We start from the raw sequence: 20,119 nt of genomic DNA, 5'->3' as shown, positions 1-20,119 counted from the left end.
TATAAATTTCATCATAAGGGTGATTCTTTTCTGTTTTGTTTTAGAAAAGGGAGACACTTATGTTTGAAAAAGACTGTGCCACTAAACTAAAGGAGAAGCAGCTCTTTAAAATATTTCCAGCCATTAACCAAAATTTCCTGATGGACATTTTCAAAGATCACAAGTGAGTGCTAGACGGACTGGCTGTGATTTTTTTACTCTAATGTCACTGGAAGTATATTGAAACAATCTCGTGTTCATTTTTCTGATTAAATATAATATAAATAATTAAGTTTAGATTTAATATATATATAATACAGAAAGTGAAAATTTCTAGCCATTTGTATTCCTTGTTCTTTTTTTCCTTAATTTTTTGGTTACCTTTTCACCACGAGAAACCTGCCCAGATAACATGGGACTGAGGCAGACGGCTCTTTGATTTCATTTTTAAACTAGAACCTCGTGGTGTTCAGTTTGTTACAATATAAATACCGGCATGGGGGTATTTTATCTGTGTTTGATTTTGGAAGGAAATTGAAACTTTATAATTCCCCAAAAGATTTATGGAATATAGATGATAAAAGAGAAACAGTGCAGCTGATGTGCCTCCGATAAACCCAGGAACTCAGCACGTAGGCTACAGGCATGCACTAGATAAGCCTGACTCCAGAATAAATAATTAGAAGAAACTGAGTTGTCACGTTACCGCCTCCGCCTACTACTTTGGTATTAGGGATTGAATCCAGGACCTCACACACCTTTTTTTTTTTTTTTTTTGATTTTTCGAGACAGGGTTTCTCTGTAGCTTTTGGTTCATGTTCATGTCCTGGAACTAGCTCTTGTAAACCAGGCTGGCCTCGAACTCACAGAGATCCGCCTGTCTCTGCCTCCCGAGTGCTGGGATTAAAGGCTAAAGGCATGGGCCACCACCGCCCGGCCCTTTTTTTTTTTTTTAATTAAAATCTACTGATGGTCTCCTGTATCCCCAGGCTATCATTTAAATTTGCTGTGTAGCTAAACATGACCTTGAACTTCTGACCTTTTTCTGATTACAGGTTTCTGCCTTCAGGGCCAGTTCTAAACAATTCCAGGGATGAAACCCAGGACTTCCTGCATGTTAGACAAGTGCTCTACTAACTGGGCCACATCCCCAGCTCAGTTAATTTTGACTGGTATATAAACACAAAAGTGTGCATATTAATGAGTCATAGATTGTTTTTATGAATGTGTGTACTGTGTAGTGCTTAATGAGGTTAAACATTTTTTCCAAACATCTGAGTTTTTTGCTTATTCATTCATTCAATTATTTATTGTGTGTGCAAGCAGTAAGTGTGGAGGTCGTGGCTCTTTTCTTTTGAACATGTGGATCCTGGGAATCAAACTCAGGGCATCAGGTGTGGCAGAAAGAATCTTTGTCTGTTGATCTATTGTACCTGCCCATTATTTTTATTACTAAAAACTTTCCAAGTCATGGACTAGAGATATGACCCAGTGGTAAGAGCAGTGGTTGTACTTCCGAGGACCGGGGTTTGGTTGGTAACACCCACATGGTGGGTATCTCCAGTTCCTGGAAACCTGAGGCCATCTTCTGCTCTCCGCAGGCACCAGGCATGCATGTGGTGCATAGACACATGCAGGTGAAACATACATACACATAATAAAATAAAAAAGATCCTTAGTATTGTTTAAAATTTTTTTTTGACAGCATTAAGGAGGCAGAGGTAGGCAAATCTCTGAGTTTAGGTCTGCCTGGTCTTTGTAGCAAGTTCCAAAGCAACCAGGGCTATATTGTGAGATCTATCTTAAAAAAAAAAAAATAGGGCCCAATTATTATTTTTCCTGAGATTTCCTAGAGGTTCTTCTTGAATCTTCAAGTACATTAAGTTTCAATATTAAAAACTTAAAATAAGCCAATTTCTTACACTTTAAAATTTTTAAAAAAATATTTTTTATGTATCTGAGTGTTTGCCTACATGTATACTCCTTGTGTGTTTGATGCTCACAGAAGGCTTAGAGGGCATTAGCTCCTCTGGAACTAAAGTTGCATGCTGTTGTGAAAACCTGGATTCTCCTCAGAAGCAGCAAGTGCTCTTAACCTGAGCCATCTCTCCAGCCCATTTTTTTATATTTTTAGAAATTGCTTGAATTTATTCCACAGAACTTTCATTTTCTTTTATTAACATTATATTTAAACAGCTATTCACTGGAACACACAGTACAGTTTCTAAACTGTGTTCTTGAAGGAGACCCTGTGAAAACAGTTGTCGCTCAAGAATGCGGTCACCAAAATGAGAATATCACTTCTCATACTGCACTGAAATCAAAAGAGAAAAAGGTATGGAGGAATTGGATCTTGTACTCTTTTGGCAAATACATGTATATGAAAATATGATTTGTTGCTGGGTGGTGGTGGCTCATGTCTTTAGTCCCAGCACTTGGGAAACAGAGGCTGGTGGATCTCTGAGTTTGTTTTCAAGACAGGGTTTCTCTGTGTAGCTCTGGCTAGCCTGGAACTCTCTATGTAGATCATTCTGGCTTTAAGATCTGACTATCTTTGGGATTGAAGGTATGGGCCACCATGCCTGACTCATAATTAATTTTTTGAAGAACATGGTGATATCTATTTCAAGTCTCTGCAGTCCCAGGCTCTAAACAAAATATTAGTGAGGAAATTCTGTACCCAACTGTTAATTATGTATTGGTCAGTACTTGCAAACCTTTCTTCCCTTATTTTTTATCAATTAGAGATTATATGTGTGTTATATAATACACTATTTTGTAATATTATTGACTGAGATTTCTGTCCTGTCTGGTTCCCATAGTCGTTAAGTCCCGAGGAAATCACACAGGGTCTACATTAGTTATAAACTGATTGGCCCATTAGCTCAGGGTTCTTATTAACTCTTATAACTTATATTAGCCCATTATTCTTGTCTATGTTAACCACGTGGCTTGGTACCTTTTTCGGTGAGGCAGTTATATCTTGCTTGCTCTGTGGCCAGATCAGGACAGCAGACCAAGCTTTCCTCTTCCCAGAATTCTCCTTTCTCACCTCTACTTCCTGTCTGGTTGTCCCACTTATACTACCTGCCTGGCTACTGACCAATCAGCATTTTATTAAAATACAATTGACAGGCTACAGACCATTGTCCCACAGCATAGTATTACTATAAATTAAGTGGTAGACTTTAAGATTTTAAACCTATGTGTCACTGTAGATTGTTTCATAGAGTACATTATAAATATAATTCTTGGTAATATTTCTAAGCGAAATGATAATTTCCAAGTTGTTACATTCAAGTGAAGACTGAGTTGGCTTAGAGATCGCTGTGTTTCATTTGTTAAACATTAGTTTTTGATAGTCTAAAGACATTTGAACATACTGAGAATATTATCTTAAAAAAATAGTTTTCTTCCTTAATGGAAAACATATAGGCAGCTTGAATAATTACTATTTTCATTATCTTGTATTTTACATTAGAAACTTGTATAAGGATCGCTTTTGGATAATTACATCATCACGTGCACAGGTGGGTGCACACACACGCACATTTCATTGTTCTCTCTTGGATAATTACATCATCACGTGCACAGGTGGGTGCACACACACGCACACTTCGTTGTTCTCTCTTGGATAATTACATCATCACGTGCACAGGTGGGTGCACACACACGCACACTTCGTTCTCTTTTGGATAATTACATCATCACGTGCACAGGTGGGTGCACACACACACACACACTTCATTGTTCTCTCTTGGATAATTACATCATCACGTGCACAGGTGGGTGCACACACACGCACACTTCGTTGTTCTCTTTTGGCTAATTACATCATCACATGCACAGGTGGGTACACACACACAAGCACACTTCGTTGTTCTCTTGGATAATTACATCACACGCACAGGTGGGTGCACACACACACACACGCACACTTCGTTGCTGTGTTTGGATTCTGAGAGGATCTCACTACGTAGTTTATTCTGTTCTCAGTACAATCGCTTGGCCTCCATGCTGCTGAGATTTTAGGCACAGATTTTTTTCTAAAAGGTTACTGAATTTTTCTTACCACAGTGGCTAATGGTAGGTTGAAACTGACTCATAAGTGTATTTATGATTTTTTACTATTGGTCATGCCATCTACATGAGGTGTTCTTTTCTTTCTTTCTTTCTTTCTTTTTTTTTTTTTATTTTTTATTTTTTCGAGACAGGGTTTCTCTGTAGCTTTTGGTTCCGGTCCTGGAACTAGCTCTTGTAGACCAGGCTGGCCTCGAACTCACAGATATCCGCCTGCCTCTGCCTCCCTAGTGCTGGGATTAAAGGTGTGCGCCACCGCCGCCCTGTTCTTTTCTTTTTTTCCTTCCCCTCCCTCCTTCTTCTTTTCTTCCTCTCCCTCCCCTCCCCCCTCCTCCTTTTTTTTTTTTTAGTGGGTCTGAGTTACCTCATTCAGGATGGCTTTTTCTAGTTCCATCCATTTGCCTGCAAATTTCAAGATGCCATTGTTTTGTTTTGTTTTGTTTTGTTTTTTACCACTGAGTAGTACTCCATTGTGTAAATGTATTACACTTTCCTTAACCATTCCTTGGTTGAGGGACATCTAGGTTGTTTCTAGGTTCTGGCTATTACAAATAATGTTGCTATGAACATAGTTGAGCAAATGACCTTGTGGTATGAGTGTACATCCTTTGGGTATATGCCCAAGAGTGGTATTGTTAGGTCTTGATGTAGATTGATCCCCAATTTTCTGAGAAACCACCACACTGATTTCCACAGTAGCTCTACAAGTTTGTACTCCCATCATCAATGGGGGAGTGTTCCTCTTACTCCATATCCTCTCTTGCATAAGCTATCATTGGAGTTTTTGAACTTGGCCATTCTGACAGGTATAAAATTATAAATGAAAGTTTCTGTCCCACCTTGGCCTTTCAGTAACAAAGAAATACACAGAGTCTTATAATAATTATAAACTGTTTGGCTTATTAGCTCGCTCTATCTATCTATCTATCATCTATCTATGTATCTATGTATCTATCTATCTATGTATCTATCTATCTATGTATCTATGTATGTATGTATCTATCTATCTATCTATCTATCTATCTATCTATCTATCTATCTATCTATCTATCTATCTATCTATCTTTGAGACAGAGTTTCTCTGTGTAATAGCCCTAGCCGTCCTAGAACTAGTTTTTGTAGACCAGACACACCTGCCTTTACCTTCCAAGTGCCGGGATTAAAGGTGTGCGCTACCACTGCCCAGCTTCTATTTCAGTTTTTAAGTCTTTAACGTTTTCCTTCACCTATTTGATTGCCTTTTATTGGTTTTAAGGGATTTGTTGATCTCTTCCAATTTTTTGTTTGTCTTTTCTTCCATTTCTTTTAGGGGAATTTTTCATTTCCTTTGTAAGGGTCTCAGTCATTTTCATAAAGTAATTTTAAGTATTTGGCTTCATCTGTGTCGGGATGTTCAGGTTAGAACCACTAGTTTCTGGTGTTGCTGTATTGCTCTTTGTGTTATTGAGTGTATTCTAACCTTGTTGTCTACCCATCTTTTCCTCCAATTGGTTTGGGTAGAGCCTGTGCTTCAGGAGGTCGCTTTTCCTTCAGTTGGTGTGGCTTGGGGCTGTGGCTCCGTTGAATGTTCCTTCAGTTGCAGGCAGGACTGAGCCTCTGGTGATTGTTTCTCCAGGTGTAAATGGGCCCAAGACTCAGATGCAGGCGGGGCAACAGCTCCGGCAGTCATTCCTCCAGGTGCAGAAAGTATTAAGTCTCCAGCTATAACTGGTCTAGGTGCAGGTGAGGCTGAGGCTGAGGCTGAGGCTGAGGCTGAGGCTCCACTGGTTGGATAGTTTCTGGAGGCCCTTGCTATTACCGTGATCCACTGGGCCCACAGCGAGTGGTGATGCTGTCTCCTGGCATGGCACAGACCCAAGGGGACAGTGAAACTATCCCCCTGAGCGACTTCTCTCTCTCTCTTTTTAATTATTTGTTTTTAATTGGCTTTTAAAAATCGTAAGTTGAAAATTCTCATTGTTACATTGAAACTTTTTGTTTGTTTGTTTAAAACAAGACACTTACACGTCTAGCTGACTTACATTCCTCACGCAGTCAAGAATGACCTTGAACCCTTGCCTCTGCCCTTAGTGCTGGGAGGATGGGTGTGCAACACTATTCAAGACTTTGGAACCTTTTGGATAGGCTTCACCACAAACCAAAAGTTGGATTTCTATGCTGATTGCATTCCTACAACTCTCTATCTTACCTTCTATCTTTTGGCTTGATTTATGTCCTGATTATATTTTAATGATTTTGAAGAACATTTCAGTGTTTCCTAAAAGTGATTAAAGAAGAGGTAATGTTACTGACAAGAAAAAGCTAGTGGTAGTACGTGCTTGACTTACAGTGTAGACACTGAGGAAAAAGATGTCTAGTTGTTCATTTTGTTTCTTTTTTCTCTTTTTCTTTCTCTCTCTCTCTGTCTCTCCCTCTCTCTCCCTCTTAGCCCTCTCCCCCTCCCCCTTTTTGGAACTCTCCGTAGACCAGGCTAGATTGTATTGGCCTTAAATTCAGAGATCTGACTCTCTGCCACCAAAGTGCTAGGATTTAAGGTGTGCACCACCGTGCCTGGCTGGTTTTACTTTTGTTCAGTCTCATGTACAAACTGCCTCCAGTTACTGTGTAGCCAAGTGTGTCCTGATCGTCCTGCCTGTTTATGACCATACCTCCCTCAACACATCTGATTGTGTGATCTTCTTGCTTTTGCTCCCCAGTTAATTTCTAGGATTACAGACTTGTACCATCAAGCCTGGCTCACAGCCTAGTTTATATATGCATTTTCTGGTGATAAGACATCCATTTTGCAGTTATATTTGTGTGTATTACATATTGTGTTCTTCTAGGCAAAGAAACAGAGAGAGACTGATGATACGGCAGGGGACTCGTCTTTCCAGGATTTTGAGTACCCCGAGTATGATGACTACAGGGCGGAGGCTTTCTTGCACCAGCAGAAGAGGATGGAGTGCTACAGCAAGGCCAAGGAAGCCTACCGCATGGGGAAGAAGAATGTGGCCACCTTTTATGCTCAGCAGGTGAAGTGGAAAACTGATTACAGCTTGTTTACCAGTTCATGTAGTCTGAAGTGCATGATACTGACACTAAGTTTTGGCCTAACAGTTGTTTGGGAAGGAATATAGAGATTATATAAGTGACGTATAAAGTGGGCTAATACGAAAGAGTCCTGTGACTGTGTGATTTGTGTGCTTTGCTCAGGCCTGTCGTTGCTTGTGTAGTGTAGCTTCACGAGCTACAGCCGCTCTTCCGTCGTCAGTGCGAGCTGCTCTCATCCAGCCCTCTGTTTTGCTTTTCCTTTCCTTTTCTTTTTTCTTTATCTTTTATTTTGAGACTGAGTCTGACAAAATTATCCAGACTGGCCTTGAACTTGTGATTCTTGTGCCTTAGGTCCCAAGTTCCTGGGAAGATGGCCCTTTACCTCTAGGCTGGGGGATTATGGCTTGTTCTCTTTTTCCTTTAGATTAAATCAGATCATCTAGTGATCTCCTGAGCATTTGTTATTCAGTAGTATGTCTGAACATGAAGTTTCCTGAAGGAAAGAAAGCAGAAAAGTTTGTTTTAGGCTGGAATCACATGAGTCTTCTTACATTGTCTATAATGTTTGGATTTTAAATAAGGCATTTTATTTGCTTACTTATTTGTGTGTGTGTTGTGTTATTTGTGTATGTATTTGGTATGAGCACAGGACTTTTTGAATGCATATTTCTGTGCATACAGATGCCAAAGGAGGACACCAGGTATCTTCCATTATCACTTTCTATTTATTACTGTAAGACAGGGGGAACTAGAAGCTTGCCCTTTGAACTCCGGAATCTACCTGTCTCTTCCCCTAGTGCTGCAGTTAAGACAAATACGAGTATGCCCAACTTTTTACATTGATACATTGACTTGAACTCTTTGTCTTCAAGCTTGCTGTGCAAGTGATGTTAACCATGAGCCATCCCCCTAGCCTCCAAGCATCACTTTTATGTTACAAAGAGAAAAAGGATGGTAATATTTTTCAAGAGGATAAAATTTCTGGGCTGGGCTTTTTTTGCATGGTCATGTAAGAAGTACCCTTTTCATTTTTGTGGCTTCATACGCTTACTCTTTTTGTTGACTAGAAGGTGTCATATTAGTATAGCCCTTTGAAGCCTGACAGCAGACCTTGTAGGGCGGATAAATAGAAGAAGGTGTTGGAAGGGAGCATCAAGTTGTGGCCCAGGATTATCAAAGAATACACTTTATTAATCAAGCATTAAACCATTTGGTTCTTTCTTAAGCTAAATATTGTTAAGTTTCCTATTATGATTTTTGTTTAAGAATTTTTTATTTTTACTTTACAAACTATGATGGAGTAGTTTAAGAATCATATTATTTAGTTACTGAATTTTTCCAAAGTTTGGTTCATCTTTGTCCTTTTGCTTGTTACATCAAGATGTTAGATGTTCTGTTTTTTTATTTAGGGCACTTTTGCTTCTTGACTGTCTAAATCAACTGTTCTCAACCTATGGATCATGAATTGAAATGTGCATGTCAGATATTTACATTATGATTCATAACAGTAAAATCATAGTCATGAAGTAGCAAAGAAATAATTTTGTGGTTAGGGTCACCACAACATGAGAAACTCTGTTAAAAGGGTCCCAGCATTAGGAAGGTTAAGATCCACTGGACTAAGTGGTAGTTATCATAAGTGGCTGTTGGTGATGTGTTATGATTAAAGGGCAGTCTTCACGAGCAGAAGATGAAAGAAGCCAATCACCTCGCTGCTGTGGAGATTTTTGAGAAGGTCAATGCCTCTCTGCTGCCACAGAATGTCTTAGACCTGCATGGGCTGCATGTGGATGAAGCTATAGAGCACCTGACGGCAGTTTTACAGCGGAAAACAGAAGGTAGGAATGTGCTCATGTCTTAGTGTTGATAGACCTTGCCACATGCAGAGGATCTATCTGTGCAGACTGGGGCTATCTGTGATGTTAAGATTTCCTTCTCGGAATTATTTATATCCCGTAAAGAATGAGGTCCAGTGTAATGTGGGAATCCTCTGTGACTGATAAGTGGGACTTGTCTTGACTAGCGTCTGCAGTAGACATTTGTTCAGTACAAAAGTAAGGAGATAGGGTTTTTTCAGAATTGCTCCCACAGGCAGGCTGTCTACGTGCCTGCAGTGTCCCTGCTCCTTCCTTCTGCTGGTGTCTAGTCACACAGGTCAGGAGGAAAAGTTCCACCTGTAATTTCCTAAATTCTGCATCTTCCCATGGTCTTCAGCTAGAGATCTTGAAGTGTCATGTTGGCATAGCATCTTGCTTCATTTTCATTATCAGTTGGTAGTATTTCATAGAAAGCTCAGTCTATTTGAGTTATCTCGGACACTGATACTGGAAGTCATCTGTTTGTCATTACTGGAGAAATTTTGAATTATAAAGATGCCCTACATTGTCATACTTTATCTGTACATTTATCAATTCAGTCGTACCACTTGTGATAAAGTAGGATTGATATGTAAGATTGAAAATTCATCAACTTATTCTGAGACATTGCAGCTATGTTGAAGAGGCTGCAGAATAATATAAGAAATGCCCACAGACCAATGAATCCCATAGCATGTGCAGGCGGTTTACTGTTTCTCATTTTTAAAATGCTTCCTATTAGACTTCTCTCAATCTCTTCTCTACCTTTCTTTTCTATTGGAAATCAACATCGTAAAATTTATTCTATATCCTTCCTACCCGTTAAAATATCTCCTCTATATATGCAATACCTCTCTGTTCAGTATATACAATTCCTTTTTTGTTTTCTCCATCTTATTTTTTGAGGTGGGCTCTCTTACCGACCTAGGACCTTGTTGATTTCCCTGGGCTGAATAGCCAGCAAACCCAGGGACCCTTCTGTCTGCATCTTTCCAGTGCTGCTATTACAGTCAGGCATGACTCACTGCTCTGAGCTTTACATGGGTGCTGGGTATTGACTTCAGGTCTTTGTGTTTGTGTGACAGCACTGTATTTTACTTTTTAAAGATTTAATTATTCATACTTTATGTGAATTAATGTTTTGTTTGCATGTATATCTGTGTAAGGGTGTCAGACCCCCTGGAACTGGAATTACAGACAATTGTGAGCTGCCATGTAGGTACTGGAAATTGAGCCAGGATCCTCTGGAAAAGCTTTACTCTTAACTGCTGAACTGTCCATCAGCCATCCATCTCTCCAGCCCCAAAACGTTTTTGTTTTGTTTTGTGGTTTGTTTTTTTTTTTTGAAACAGGGTTTCTCTGTCTAGCTCTCCCTGTCCTGGGCTCTCTATGTAGACCAGGCTGTCCTCGAACTCACAGAGATCCACCTGCCTCTGCCTCCCAAGGGCTAGGATTAAAGGCGTGTGCCGCCATATCCATCAAGTTATAATTGTTTTTAAATTTTGCATTTGTTTGCTAAAATTGTTTTGTAGTCTTCTTACCTCAGTACTTATATTTTTTAAAATTTATTTTATGTATATGAGTATTTTGCTTGCACGAATATGTGTACTATTTGTTTGCCTGGTCAGAAGAGGGTGTGGGATCCCATTGAGTCAGAGTTATGGATAGTCGTAAGCCTCTGTGTGTGCTGGAGCTGAACGTGGGTCCTCTGTAAGAGCAGCGAGTGCTTGTAACTGCCAAGTACCCCAGTGCTTTTAATAACTAGAATCTTGGCCTTGAGAGATGGTGTTGTGTGACTCTGGGAGATAAAAGCAAATGCTCAGCCCTGATAGAGAATCCATGACAGAAAAGCTACCACCTCCACCAAGGCTTACTTGGTGAATTAGTGAGTTTATTGGGGTTACTTACAGAAGTATGAATGAGATGTCTTGGATGAGGTGGCTCCTCTCCCCTCATATATTTTGAGTCTACAATTGGTGGGAATGGGAAGGAATAGGAGATGTGGCCTTATTGAAGGAGGTGTGTCTGTGGGGGTAGGCGGTAAAGTTTCAAGGCCAGACCATTCCTAGTTAGCTCTCTGGCTCTTACTGTTGGATAGTGATGGAAGCCCTCAACTACTGCTCAGCACTGTAATGGTGGTCATGGACTGTAAGTCCTAAAACTGTAAACTCCCAATAAACTTTCTTCCATAAGTTGCCATGGTTACAGTGTCTCTGTCCAGTAGGTAGAAAAGTAAGACAATGAGTGCAAAAAAGTAAGACAATAAGAGCAAAGCAGATGCCATGGTAGTATGACTTACCCATCACAGTGTAGCAATGTTGATAGCTGTCACGCTGTACTTTAGATCTCAGAACTCATTCCTGCAGTTGAGAAGTTATGCCTTTTGTTTGACCCACATTCTGTTTCTTGTTCTGCCTTGAACCACTCCAGGAGTTTGACCTTTCAGATTCCACATGTAAGTGTCATCATACAGTCTTTCCTTTTAGTCTTAGAGAAATGTTTTCCCCTTCCTTCTTTCCTACATGCGTGTGTGTGTGTGTGTGTGTATGTATGTATGTATGTATGTATGTAAACAGAGTGTAGTACATCTGTTTAATGGAATTTTACTTGTCCATGAAGATGAAGTTCTCATACATGGATGAACTTCTAAGAATGCTACGTAAAAGAAGACCAGTACAAAAAGTGATATTTACATGAAATGTCCTTAGAGACAGAAATATTAGTGATTGCTTGGGTTGGAACTGGTAATATGAAGTAACTGCTGACCGTCACATGGTTTCATTTTGACAGGAGGGAATACTGGAAGCAACAATGTTGATTGTGTAGCTGTAGCATTGTTGATATGCTAAAGAACCAAAAACGACAAACACTACTGAATAAGGGTTTTTTATTTTGTTTTGAGACAAGATGTCACTAAGTTGCCCAGGCTGGTCTAGCCAGGGTTGACCTTGTACTTGTGAACATCCTGCTTCAGCTTCCCAAGTAGCTGCAACCAAGGCTTTCATCACCAGGCGCAGCTGAACTGTAAAGTTTGAAAATGAAGAACATTATGTTATGAGAATTTTATATAAATAAAAATTTATAGGAAAAAAGAGACTTTGGTAACTTGCCCAGGGTAGTGTTTGTTCAGATCCAAGGTGCAAATAGTTTTCTGAAGCCAAAGCCATCTGTGTGTGCTTGTGCGTGTCTACCCCTTACCACCAGATGGCAGGATTGCTGAGTAGAAGTGTCTGGGGCTGGGAGGACTCTGGGGGTATTCTTGCATTAGTTTTAGCTATCATATAAAAGCACTTTCTAAACTGCGGATGAATAGAGACATCTGTATCCTGTGTGCCTTGTGGGTGAAGTCCTACCCACCTGTGAAGTCTTTCTACCCTCGGATAAACTGGAAAGTCGAGAGTCTGGATGCAATTAGTAATAGGGATTCATGGGGAAGAGGAACAATACATTACCATGAAATACAGTCAGCAAAATAAAGACTGGAAATCTCAGATAAAGTACTCTAATTTTTAAAATTAAAAGTAAAGAAAGATAAAGGGAAGGAAAACCTTTGGGTTTATAACTACTTAAACATAGATCAGATTGGCACAGTGGTGCATTCCTTTAATCCCAGTACTCAGAAGGCAGAGACAGGCCGATCTCTGAGTTTGAGGATGCCTGGACTACATAGCGAGTTCCAAGTCAGCTAGAGCTGTATAGTAAGATCGTGTCTGAAAATAAAAGAAGCAAACATATCAAGTGGGACATGGTGGCTCATACCTGTAATCTCAGCTCTTGGTAGGGTGAGACTGGAGAATCACCATGAATTCAAAGCCAGCCAGGGCCTATATGAGAAAAAATAAACAAACAAAACAAAACAAACACGAAACGTTAATCAGCTGAATGAAATGTTATTTCAACTCTAATTTAAAAAAAAAAACCACAGCCAGGCAGTGGTGGTGAACACCTTTAATCTCAGCACTTGGGAGGCAGAGGTAGGTGGATGGATCTCCGTGAGTTCGAGACCAGCCTGGTCTACAAGAGCTAGTTCTAGGACAGGCTCCAAAGCTACAGACAAACCCTGTCTCGAAAAACCAAAACCAAAACAAAACAAAAAGATTGCTCCATAACACGTTTCAGGTAATTGGAGAACTGTCATTAATAAGATGAAAATTGAGTGGTTTGTTTGTTTTTTTTTTTAGTCTTTTTGTTTTTGAGACAGAGTTTCTCTGAATGGTCTGGAACTCACTAGGTAGACCAGGTAGACCAAGCTGGCCTCAACCTCACAGAGATCTTCCTGCCTCTGCCTCCCAGGTGGTAGGATTAAAGGTGTGCACGACTGCTTGGCTTTTTACAATTCTTTAGAGGAGTTCTTTTTTGGGAATCATTTGAGCATTTGTAATTTAAAGTTATTAGCAATCTGAATGTACTTAAGACTAAGTTAAAGAGTGTTTCAGAGGTGATAAATATCAGGAACAGTCTGTATTCTAGACAGTAAGCATGTACATTAGCTAGACAAGTCTCTTTTGAGCTGCTCCGGGTTTGAAGTATGTGAATCACCTGGAGAGCCTTTTCAGAGCAGCTGTGCACTGTTAGTAGAGAGGTGATGGGGACCGACCTGCCTGCTGAGGCAGAAGTGAAAGTGATGAGAACGGGTTCAAGAAAATTAAAATGAAAGCTTTCAGTTTGTCTCGAGATTGGCCCTTCTTGTGTAGGCAGCCCAGGCTGGCCTTGGACTCATGACTCTCCTGTCCTAACAGCATAGCCTTTTAGAATTCCGAGCTAGTTGGGTATGGTGGTCCAGGCAGATCATTGGTAAGTTACAAGACAGCCTGGTGTCCATAGTGAATTTCATGTCAGTCAGGGCAATACGGTGAGACCCTGTCTCAAATAAGTAAATAAATAAATAAAATGATAAGCCAAGTATTGCCCTGTATATAATGAGACTTGGAAAATAATATTTTGGTTCCATTTTATTAAGGTAACTTAATGAACAGAATGAAATGTTCATAATGTTTTATACTAAAGATAAAACTTAGGCTATTTATGAATGAGAAACAAATTTGTTATATCAAGTACTTTATTATTAATAGGACTTTTTGGTTTTGTTGTTGATATTCTATAGAGCTGTTGTTGATTTCAGGGTTTATATATTTACCTTCTCAGGGTTAAATATGAAGTAGCAACTGCATTCTTTAAAAGATCGGTGTCACTGTGTGGTGGCGCACACCTTTAATCCTAGCACTCAGGAGGCAGAGGCAGGTGGATCTCTTGAGATTGAGGCCAGTCTGGTCTACAAGAGTGAGTTCTGGGACATCCAGGGCTACAAAGAGAAATCCTGTCTCAAAAAACCAGAGAGCACGCGCGAGAGAGATCAGTGTCATTCAGTATTTCAAAAAGTTCTCTTCTGGGAAGGATTTAACAGTGGATTATCTTTGATAGTAGGGCTATGTTAAAATTAGATTTGCCAATAGCCAGCTGTACCTGGAAGACAATCTATAAAGTAATGGCTGTTATCATCTCCCTTTCCTAATGTGAAGAAAAACAGGCTTGCGCGTGGTCACACACAGTTAATTTGTGGCAGAACTGTGTTTCATACTGGTTTGGTTGGCTGTAAAGTACTTCATTAATAAGGTTGTTAGGGAGATTATAATTCACAAAAATATGTCTTTAAAACTTTGTCTGAGTCCATGTGTGTAATAACTTTTAGATATAATTAATATTGTTGTCATTATTATTCAGAAAGACTTGTAGAGGATAGAAATTGCTCTCCTAACTTGAGCTTACTATTTTTCTTTCCTGGTAGAGTCTCACTGTGTAGTGACTCAAACTCATCTTGTACTCCTGGCTGCCTCCAAGTCTACAACCTATGTCTCTCAGCTTCTGCTGTCAAGTGTGTGCTGCTAGGCCTGGTCCTTATGGCTTTCAATGATAAACTGCTTTGGGTCTCTCTGTGGTTTAAAAACAAATTTTAAATCTCCTAAAACACCATGAAAGTAATTTCATATGCTTTTGAGTAGATTTTGTACTGAGAATGTAGAAAATTATTTTAACTGTTCCAATTCCTATTTTAATAGAATTTAAGCAGAATGGCGGTAAGCCCTACCTTTCTGTGATTACGGGGAGAGGAAACCACAGCCAGGGAGGAGTTGCTCGCATCAAGCCAGCTGTCATTAAATACCTCACAAGCCACAGTTTCAGGTGAGTGCAGGCTTCTACTGTGCTTCTATTCAAAGCTACTACGTAGTCCAGCTATTTGATGTCAGTCGCAGATCAATAAAAGAGGATAGCTTTCTTGCTAGATGTGTTTTGTCTGGTAGATGAGAAATCAAAGGAAAATAAGGCTTTTGTCAGTGATGATCTGCTAAGACTTTCTGTCATTTTATAATTTAAAGTTATAAAAACAAAATCTCTTGCATTCCTTTGTAATGTGCTACCCCACAGAACTAGATACATGAGTCTTAAGACTTGCTCATTTTGAAAGACAGAGTGTGTGGGACACTGGCTGAAATAGTTATAATTTGTGTATGTTTAAACTTTATCAGAAGTTCTAAGTGAATGATATGTCCTCATAAGTTAAATGCATTAATAATTTTTATTGACAGATATGAAGTGTCCCTTTTCCCTTGTAGTCTGTAATAGAAACTGACAAGAAAAATTCCAAGTATAGATTCTTTGAGAATACCACTTCTCAAGTCTCTCCCCTTTCTTCCAGTCTTCCAATTTCAATTAGTGTGAGACTTTTGTATGTGCTGTGCAATGAGATATTACTTGATGAAAGTTAGAAGTCTCTCGGGACTAGTTCTGCAGTTGAGTTGGTTAGGCTAGAGCTGTGTCGTATTAACAACTGTCTCAGCTACTGGTGTGCCTCTTGAGGTTGACACAGGACAGTTTACAGCCTGACATGGCCAGACGAGTGAGACTTGTCTATGTATCAGAGCTCTCTCCTTGGTGCGTTCTTGATGCCCAGAAACAATGGAATACACCATCTTCTCTTTCATACAGCAGGCTCTTCCTCATGAAGGTCAGATTCAGGATTGAGAAGTTTGGAAAAACTGTAAATTATATTGACCAGTGATCTAGGAATAACCCACAGCTTTAGGATTGTTTTTGCTTTGACCATAAGTCATTATTGGTCTTGGATGTTAATAAAAGATGCAGTGTTAGTAATAAATTTAAGTATAGGTCATTTGAATTGATTAAAAGATTTTTTTAAGTTAGAAATGTTTACATTTTAAATAACTCTTTTTCTCATTTCCACAGGTTCTCTGAAATTAAGCCAGGGTGCTTGAAGGTCATGCTAAAGTAAGATTTAAAAGCCCTGACTTAGAGGCATGAAGATTTATAGGCTGAAATTGGTTTTATCTGCAGTAATTCAGTCAATTCTACTCTCAGATGTGTTTTATTAGGAATATAAAACAAGAAAAATGTTTCTCAGAATCCAAGGAAAGTTTTTTTACTGGATCAATTCCAGTCTGTTACTTGGTAAAACATTAAAAAGAATTTTTATTGATTATAATATGCCTAAAAAATTATCACCTGCAGTTTAAAAGTCTTAAGTACTCTAGTTTGTTTTTAGGAGAAAACACAAAACAAGAACAATGAAAACGCTGCCTTTGTGTTAACCGTTTTCTATTAGAGAAGTCTGTAGAAGCCTGTGAGAGGCACTGTGCTTTTGAAACCTGGTTCCTGGCTCTCAAAGGACTGGGTTCAAAATAGTAAAGGGGGAGGATGATCAGCAGAACACGGATTCTTTCTGCTTTCGAAGCCTGTCACACAAAATCACTTGACGTTGCTGTCCCGTGCAGATGGGCGGACACTCGGTTATCCTTTCCTCTGTGTCTGTGATCTTGATCCCTTCCCTTCTGTGCTGTTCTGTGCTGTGCATTTCCTGGGAGGAAAGCGGGGTCTGAGACTAAGCTGCAGTCTCAGTTCAGGGGAGGAGATTGCCTACAGGACTGCTTGTGGACCCATCCGAGAGTTACTCCAGACAGTGCTAAGTGGCTGTTTTATACTTGTAACGTCATTTCTAAGCTACGTGAGTTAAAAATCCTATTGATATAAGTGTGAGAACATACTTTGGTATAACTGTAAAAGAAACCCTTGTAATTAGAAAGATTTTTTTACCTTTATTTTGAAAAGGAGCCAATTATCTGAAAGAAAAGTCTCATTGGCTTCTGTTGGGCCAGTGTCCTGTTAGAATGTAAATTTCCTTTATACAGACTTAGTATGGTGAAGTGTAATTTTTCTATAATGAGATAGTAGTTAAAATAAATTTAACTTTGGATATACAGAGTATTTTCAACATATACAGTGTTTGCAAACAATTATGTTGCTTTTTATTTGGCTTACAAAATCACCTTCATCGGGAATGCGGCATTGCCTTGCACTGAAGAATACTGGCAGACAGAATGAGCCCCCAAAGAACAGATATGTTAGCGGGAATAAAGCTCAAAACCACGTTATTACATCTTGTGAATCATGCTTTTAAAATAAGAGCCTTACCATTGAATTTTATTGCCATAAAAACAAAAATCCATGTTTATTACCTGCAAATGGTTAGTGATTACTGATATTCAAGTAGTTATATTTTTAGACTTGTAATAATTTGTTTTAAAAATTGCAATAGTGTCTCACTTTTTGGTAGTGCTCAGAGGTGTTATATATATTAAAAAAAGCAGTTCCCTTTTATAACTTAGTACAAAAACCATAATCAGTAGTTACTGAAGTAAGCTTATTTCTGTTTTCAGGTTAATACGATTTAAACAGTGAGAAACAGTATTAAGCCTGCAGTTATTGGAGTGTGTGCAGCTACATACTCTTTTTCTGTGTTTTATATTTTTCATCTTTTAAAAAACTCATATTTGAGTACTTAAGATAGTCTTATTATATTACTGTGATTATAATTAATAAGGGAGCAATGAGGAGAAGTACAAGCCTGGCGCACTGTGGTTGGAGGCCAAGGGGAAGCAGCTGTCTTGATGCTGTGCCTGATTCTGAGAAGTCCAGCCGTGGTTCTGTGTGATGGAGTGACCTAATAGAGACCTTGACGTCACTACGCACAGCAAGTCAGCCACAAACTCACAATCCTTCTGCCTTACCTGCCTAAATGTTTAAGATTATAGGTGTGCTTTGCCATGCTTGGCTTCCTATTCCTTAATTATTATCTATAAATACACAAAGCTTGAACATTATACATATATACATATATATATTTGTAGTCCCAAAATTTCTCCCCACCCTACTATCTGGTATTGTCTAGGCAGTTACAATTATGAAAGAACATTCTCTGATCTTTCTTTTGCCAATCTCTGAATCTCATGTGCCAGCCAAAGGTAGATATTTTGGGGATCATGGTTTTTTTTTTTTTTTTCCTCCACTTCTAAATTTTGTATGTCAGAAGTAAAGATGGTTTAGAAATAATCCAGGTTAGGAGAACTCTTTGTAAACCTAATATTTTAAAGCATTTTAAAAGTACAGGATTTCTTCCAAAACCTTGGAAGCTCTTGGTAGCAGTTCTACACATCTAATAGTCTGTTGTTGCTGTCGGCCCGTGTGAGAAGAGAATGGACAGGATACCGCGGTGGGAGTGCAGCAGGGCCAGGGCCTCAGGACCGTCCAGCCCATTCCTGACTCCTGGGAGACAACCTGAGCATGTCTTCTGACATTCATTAGCTCTTCATGTGTCGCTGTTATTTTCGAGTTGAAATTTTCTTCTGTTTATTAGTATTCCCACACTACTTTTAATTCTGTTTTTAAATACGATCCGTATTACATGGTGGAACCTGGGGCTGAAATGATTGTATTCTAACATATATGGAGAAGGAAAGCTTCCAGTTCCTTTGGGTGGTTTCCTGTCCTTTGTTTGTTCTTTTTTCTCTTTAAATTCAAGTATTCTGTTTGCTTTAGAAGGACACGTGTAATGACAAGGTTAGTTATTTCTGAGCTGGCAATTGGAAACTTTTGAAACTCAAGAAATTGTTCTGACAGTGTTTTAGCTGCTCTCAAAAAAAAAATGTTTGAAACAGATAAAAATAATGTGTGCTGTTTTTTCCGAGTGCTTTTCCGTTGTGCAATGAGGTGACATTTGATAATGCTTTGTGCTGTGCTTAAATGTTGCTTATTTTTAATTACTTGTAAAGAAAACAGATTTAAATGTCTGTGTGGCCAAAACCAAGTGCCATTTAAAAGGAAAAGTAAGGTGATGTAGAATGTATGTTAATGGTGCTTATTTTTTAAAGTGTAATTTAAGTTTACAGTATTACTTGGGAATAGAGAAGCAAGGCTAGAACCTCTGTGTCCTAAGGCCTCATGACCTCAGTTAGATGATGACGACGTTCATTCATTGTGTCCTCACAGCTGAGCGGTTGACTTCTGTGGTCAGATGATGAACCTGTTGTTATTGTTGTTTACCCCAGACGTCTCATTACTGTGCCACACTGCAGCTAGCGGTTGAAGAGAGACTATAAGCTGCTCAGACAGTATATATTAGAAGCAATGTTTTTGTTTGTACTATAAAAACGTGATTTTTGCTGTCAACTCTGTACTTTTTTATTGAAAATGTTTATAACTTTGCTTTTAAAATTTCTTATGAAACCATTTGCAAATTACACACTTAATTTAATAAAATGCTTTAGTCACAGTCCAATGTGAAGAAATCTTTCGTTTGATGTGGAAGCTTTAGTGGCTTTTATATTAAGGAATATTTTTGCATGTATCTTTGTGATTCTCTGGGAACAGTGTCATAAAGTTTCCATTTCTGTACAACTGTGCCAGCTTGTGTTGCTTTTGTAGGTGGGTTGGTTCACATTTGGCCTAGAGAAGCATCTCAGCCTTCTCGTTTTACACCCTTGCATTGTCTAACTGACATCAAAATTAGGAGCTATTATTTATGCCTATTAGGAACACAAATAATACTCTTTACATCAGCTTTATTCAGCTCAAAAAGCAAAATAATTTATCAATTATCAAGGATGTTAAAATATTTATCCAATGAGTATTTATTGAGCACTTGTTCTGAAGATACAGTATAAGACAGCATCTACCCATAGGTTTATTATGCTCTCACCAGTTAATATGTGTACAGTGACTTACAGTGCCTAACATGTTCACACATGTTTACTTGTGGGTCTCTAGGGGCTCTTCTTACATAGATGGTGCTACCCCAGTTCAACTGATAGAGACACACAGGA

General features: G+C 39.0%; 1 protein-coding gene across 6 annotated transcripts in view; it reads left to right on the top strand.

Annotated features, from left to right (window-relative positions):
* N4bp2 (NEDD4 binding protein 2) overlaps positions 1 to 19,569 on the top strand; it is a 72,779-nt gene extending 53,210 nt beyond the window's left edge. For 5 of the 6 annotated variants that reach the window (XM_041671273.1, XM_041671274.1, XM_041671275.1 and 2 more), the window contains 6 exons: positions 45 to 163; positions 2,176 to 2,314; positions 6,885 to 7,073; positions 8,762 to 8,930; positions 15,005 to 15,128; positions 16,191 to 19,569. In XM_041671273.1, the coding sequence (XP_041527207.1) occupies positions 45 to 163; positions 2,176 to 2,314; positions 6,885 to 7,073; positions 8,762 to 8,930; positions 15,005 to 15,128; positions 16,191 to 16,236 (786 nt within the window). In that variant the 3' untranslated portion in view covers positions 16,237 to 19,569. The remainder of the gene's footprint in view (positions 1 to 44; positions 164 to 2,175; positions 2,315 to 6,884; positions 7,074 to 8,761; positions 8,931 to 15,004; positions 15,129 to 16,190) is intronic. The other variant, XM_041671277.1, reaches the window with a different exon arrangement.
* Positions 19,570 to 20,119: the final 550 nt, after the last annotated feature.

This window comes from Microtus oregoni, unplaced genomic scaffold (assembly GCF_018167655.1).
Source record: "Microtus oregoni isolate MIOR12 unplaced genomic scaffold, Mior012 000021F_ref0000039, whole genome shotgun sequence".
Lineage (NCBI taxonomy): Eukaryota > Metazoa > Chordata > Mammalia > Rodentia > Cricetidae > Microtus > Microtus oregoni.
The sequence above is the reverse complement of the archived record's forward strand: the minus strand, read 5'-3'. Positions and strand labels throughout refer to the sequence as shown.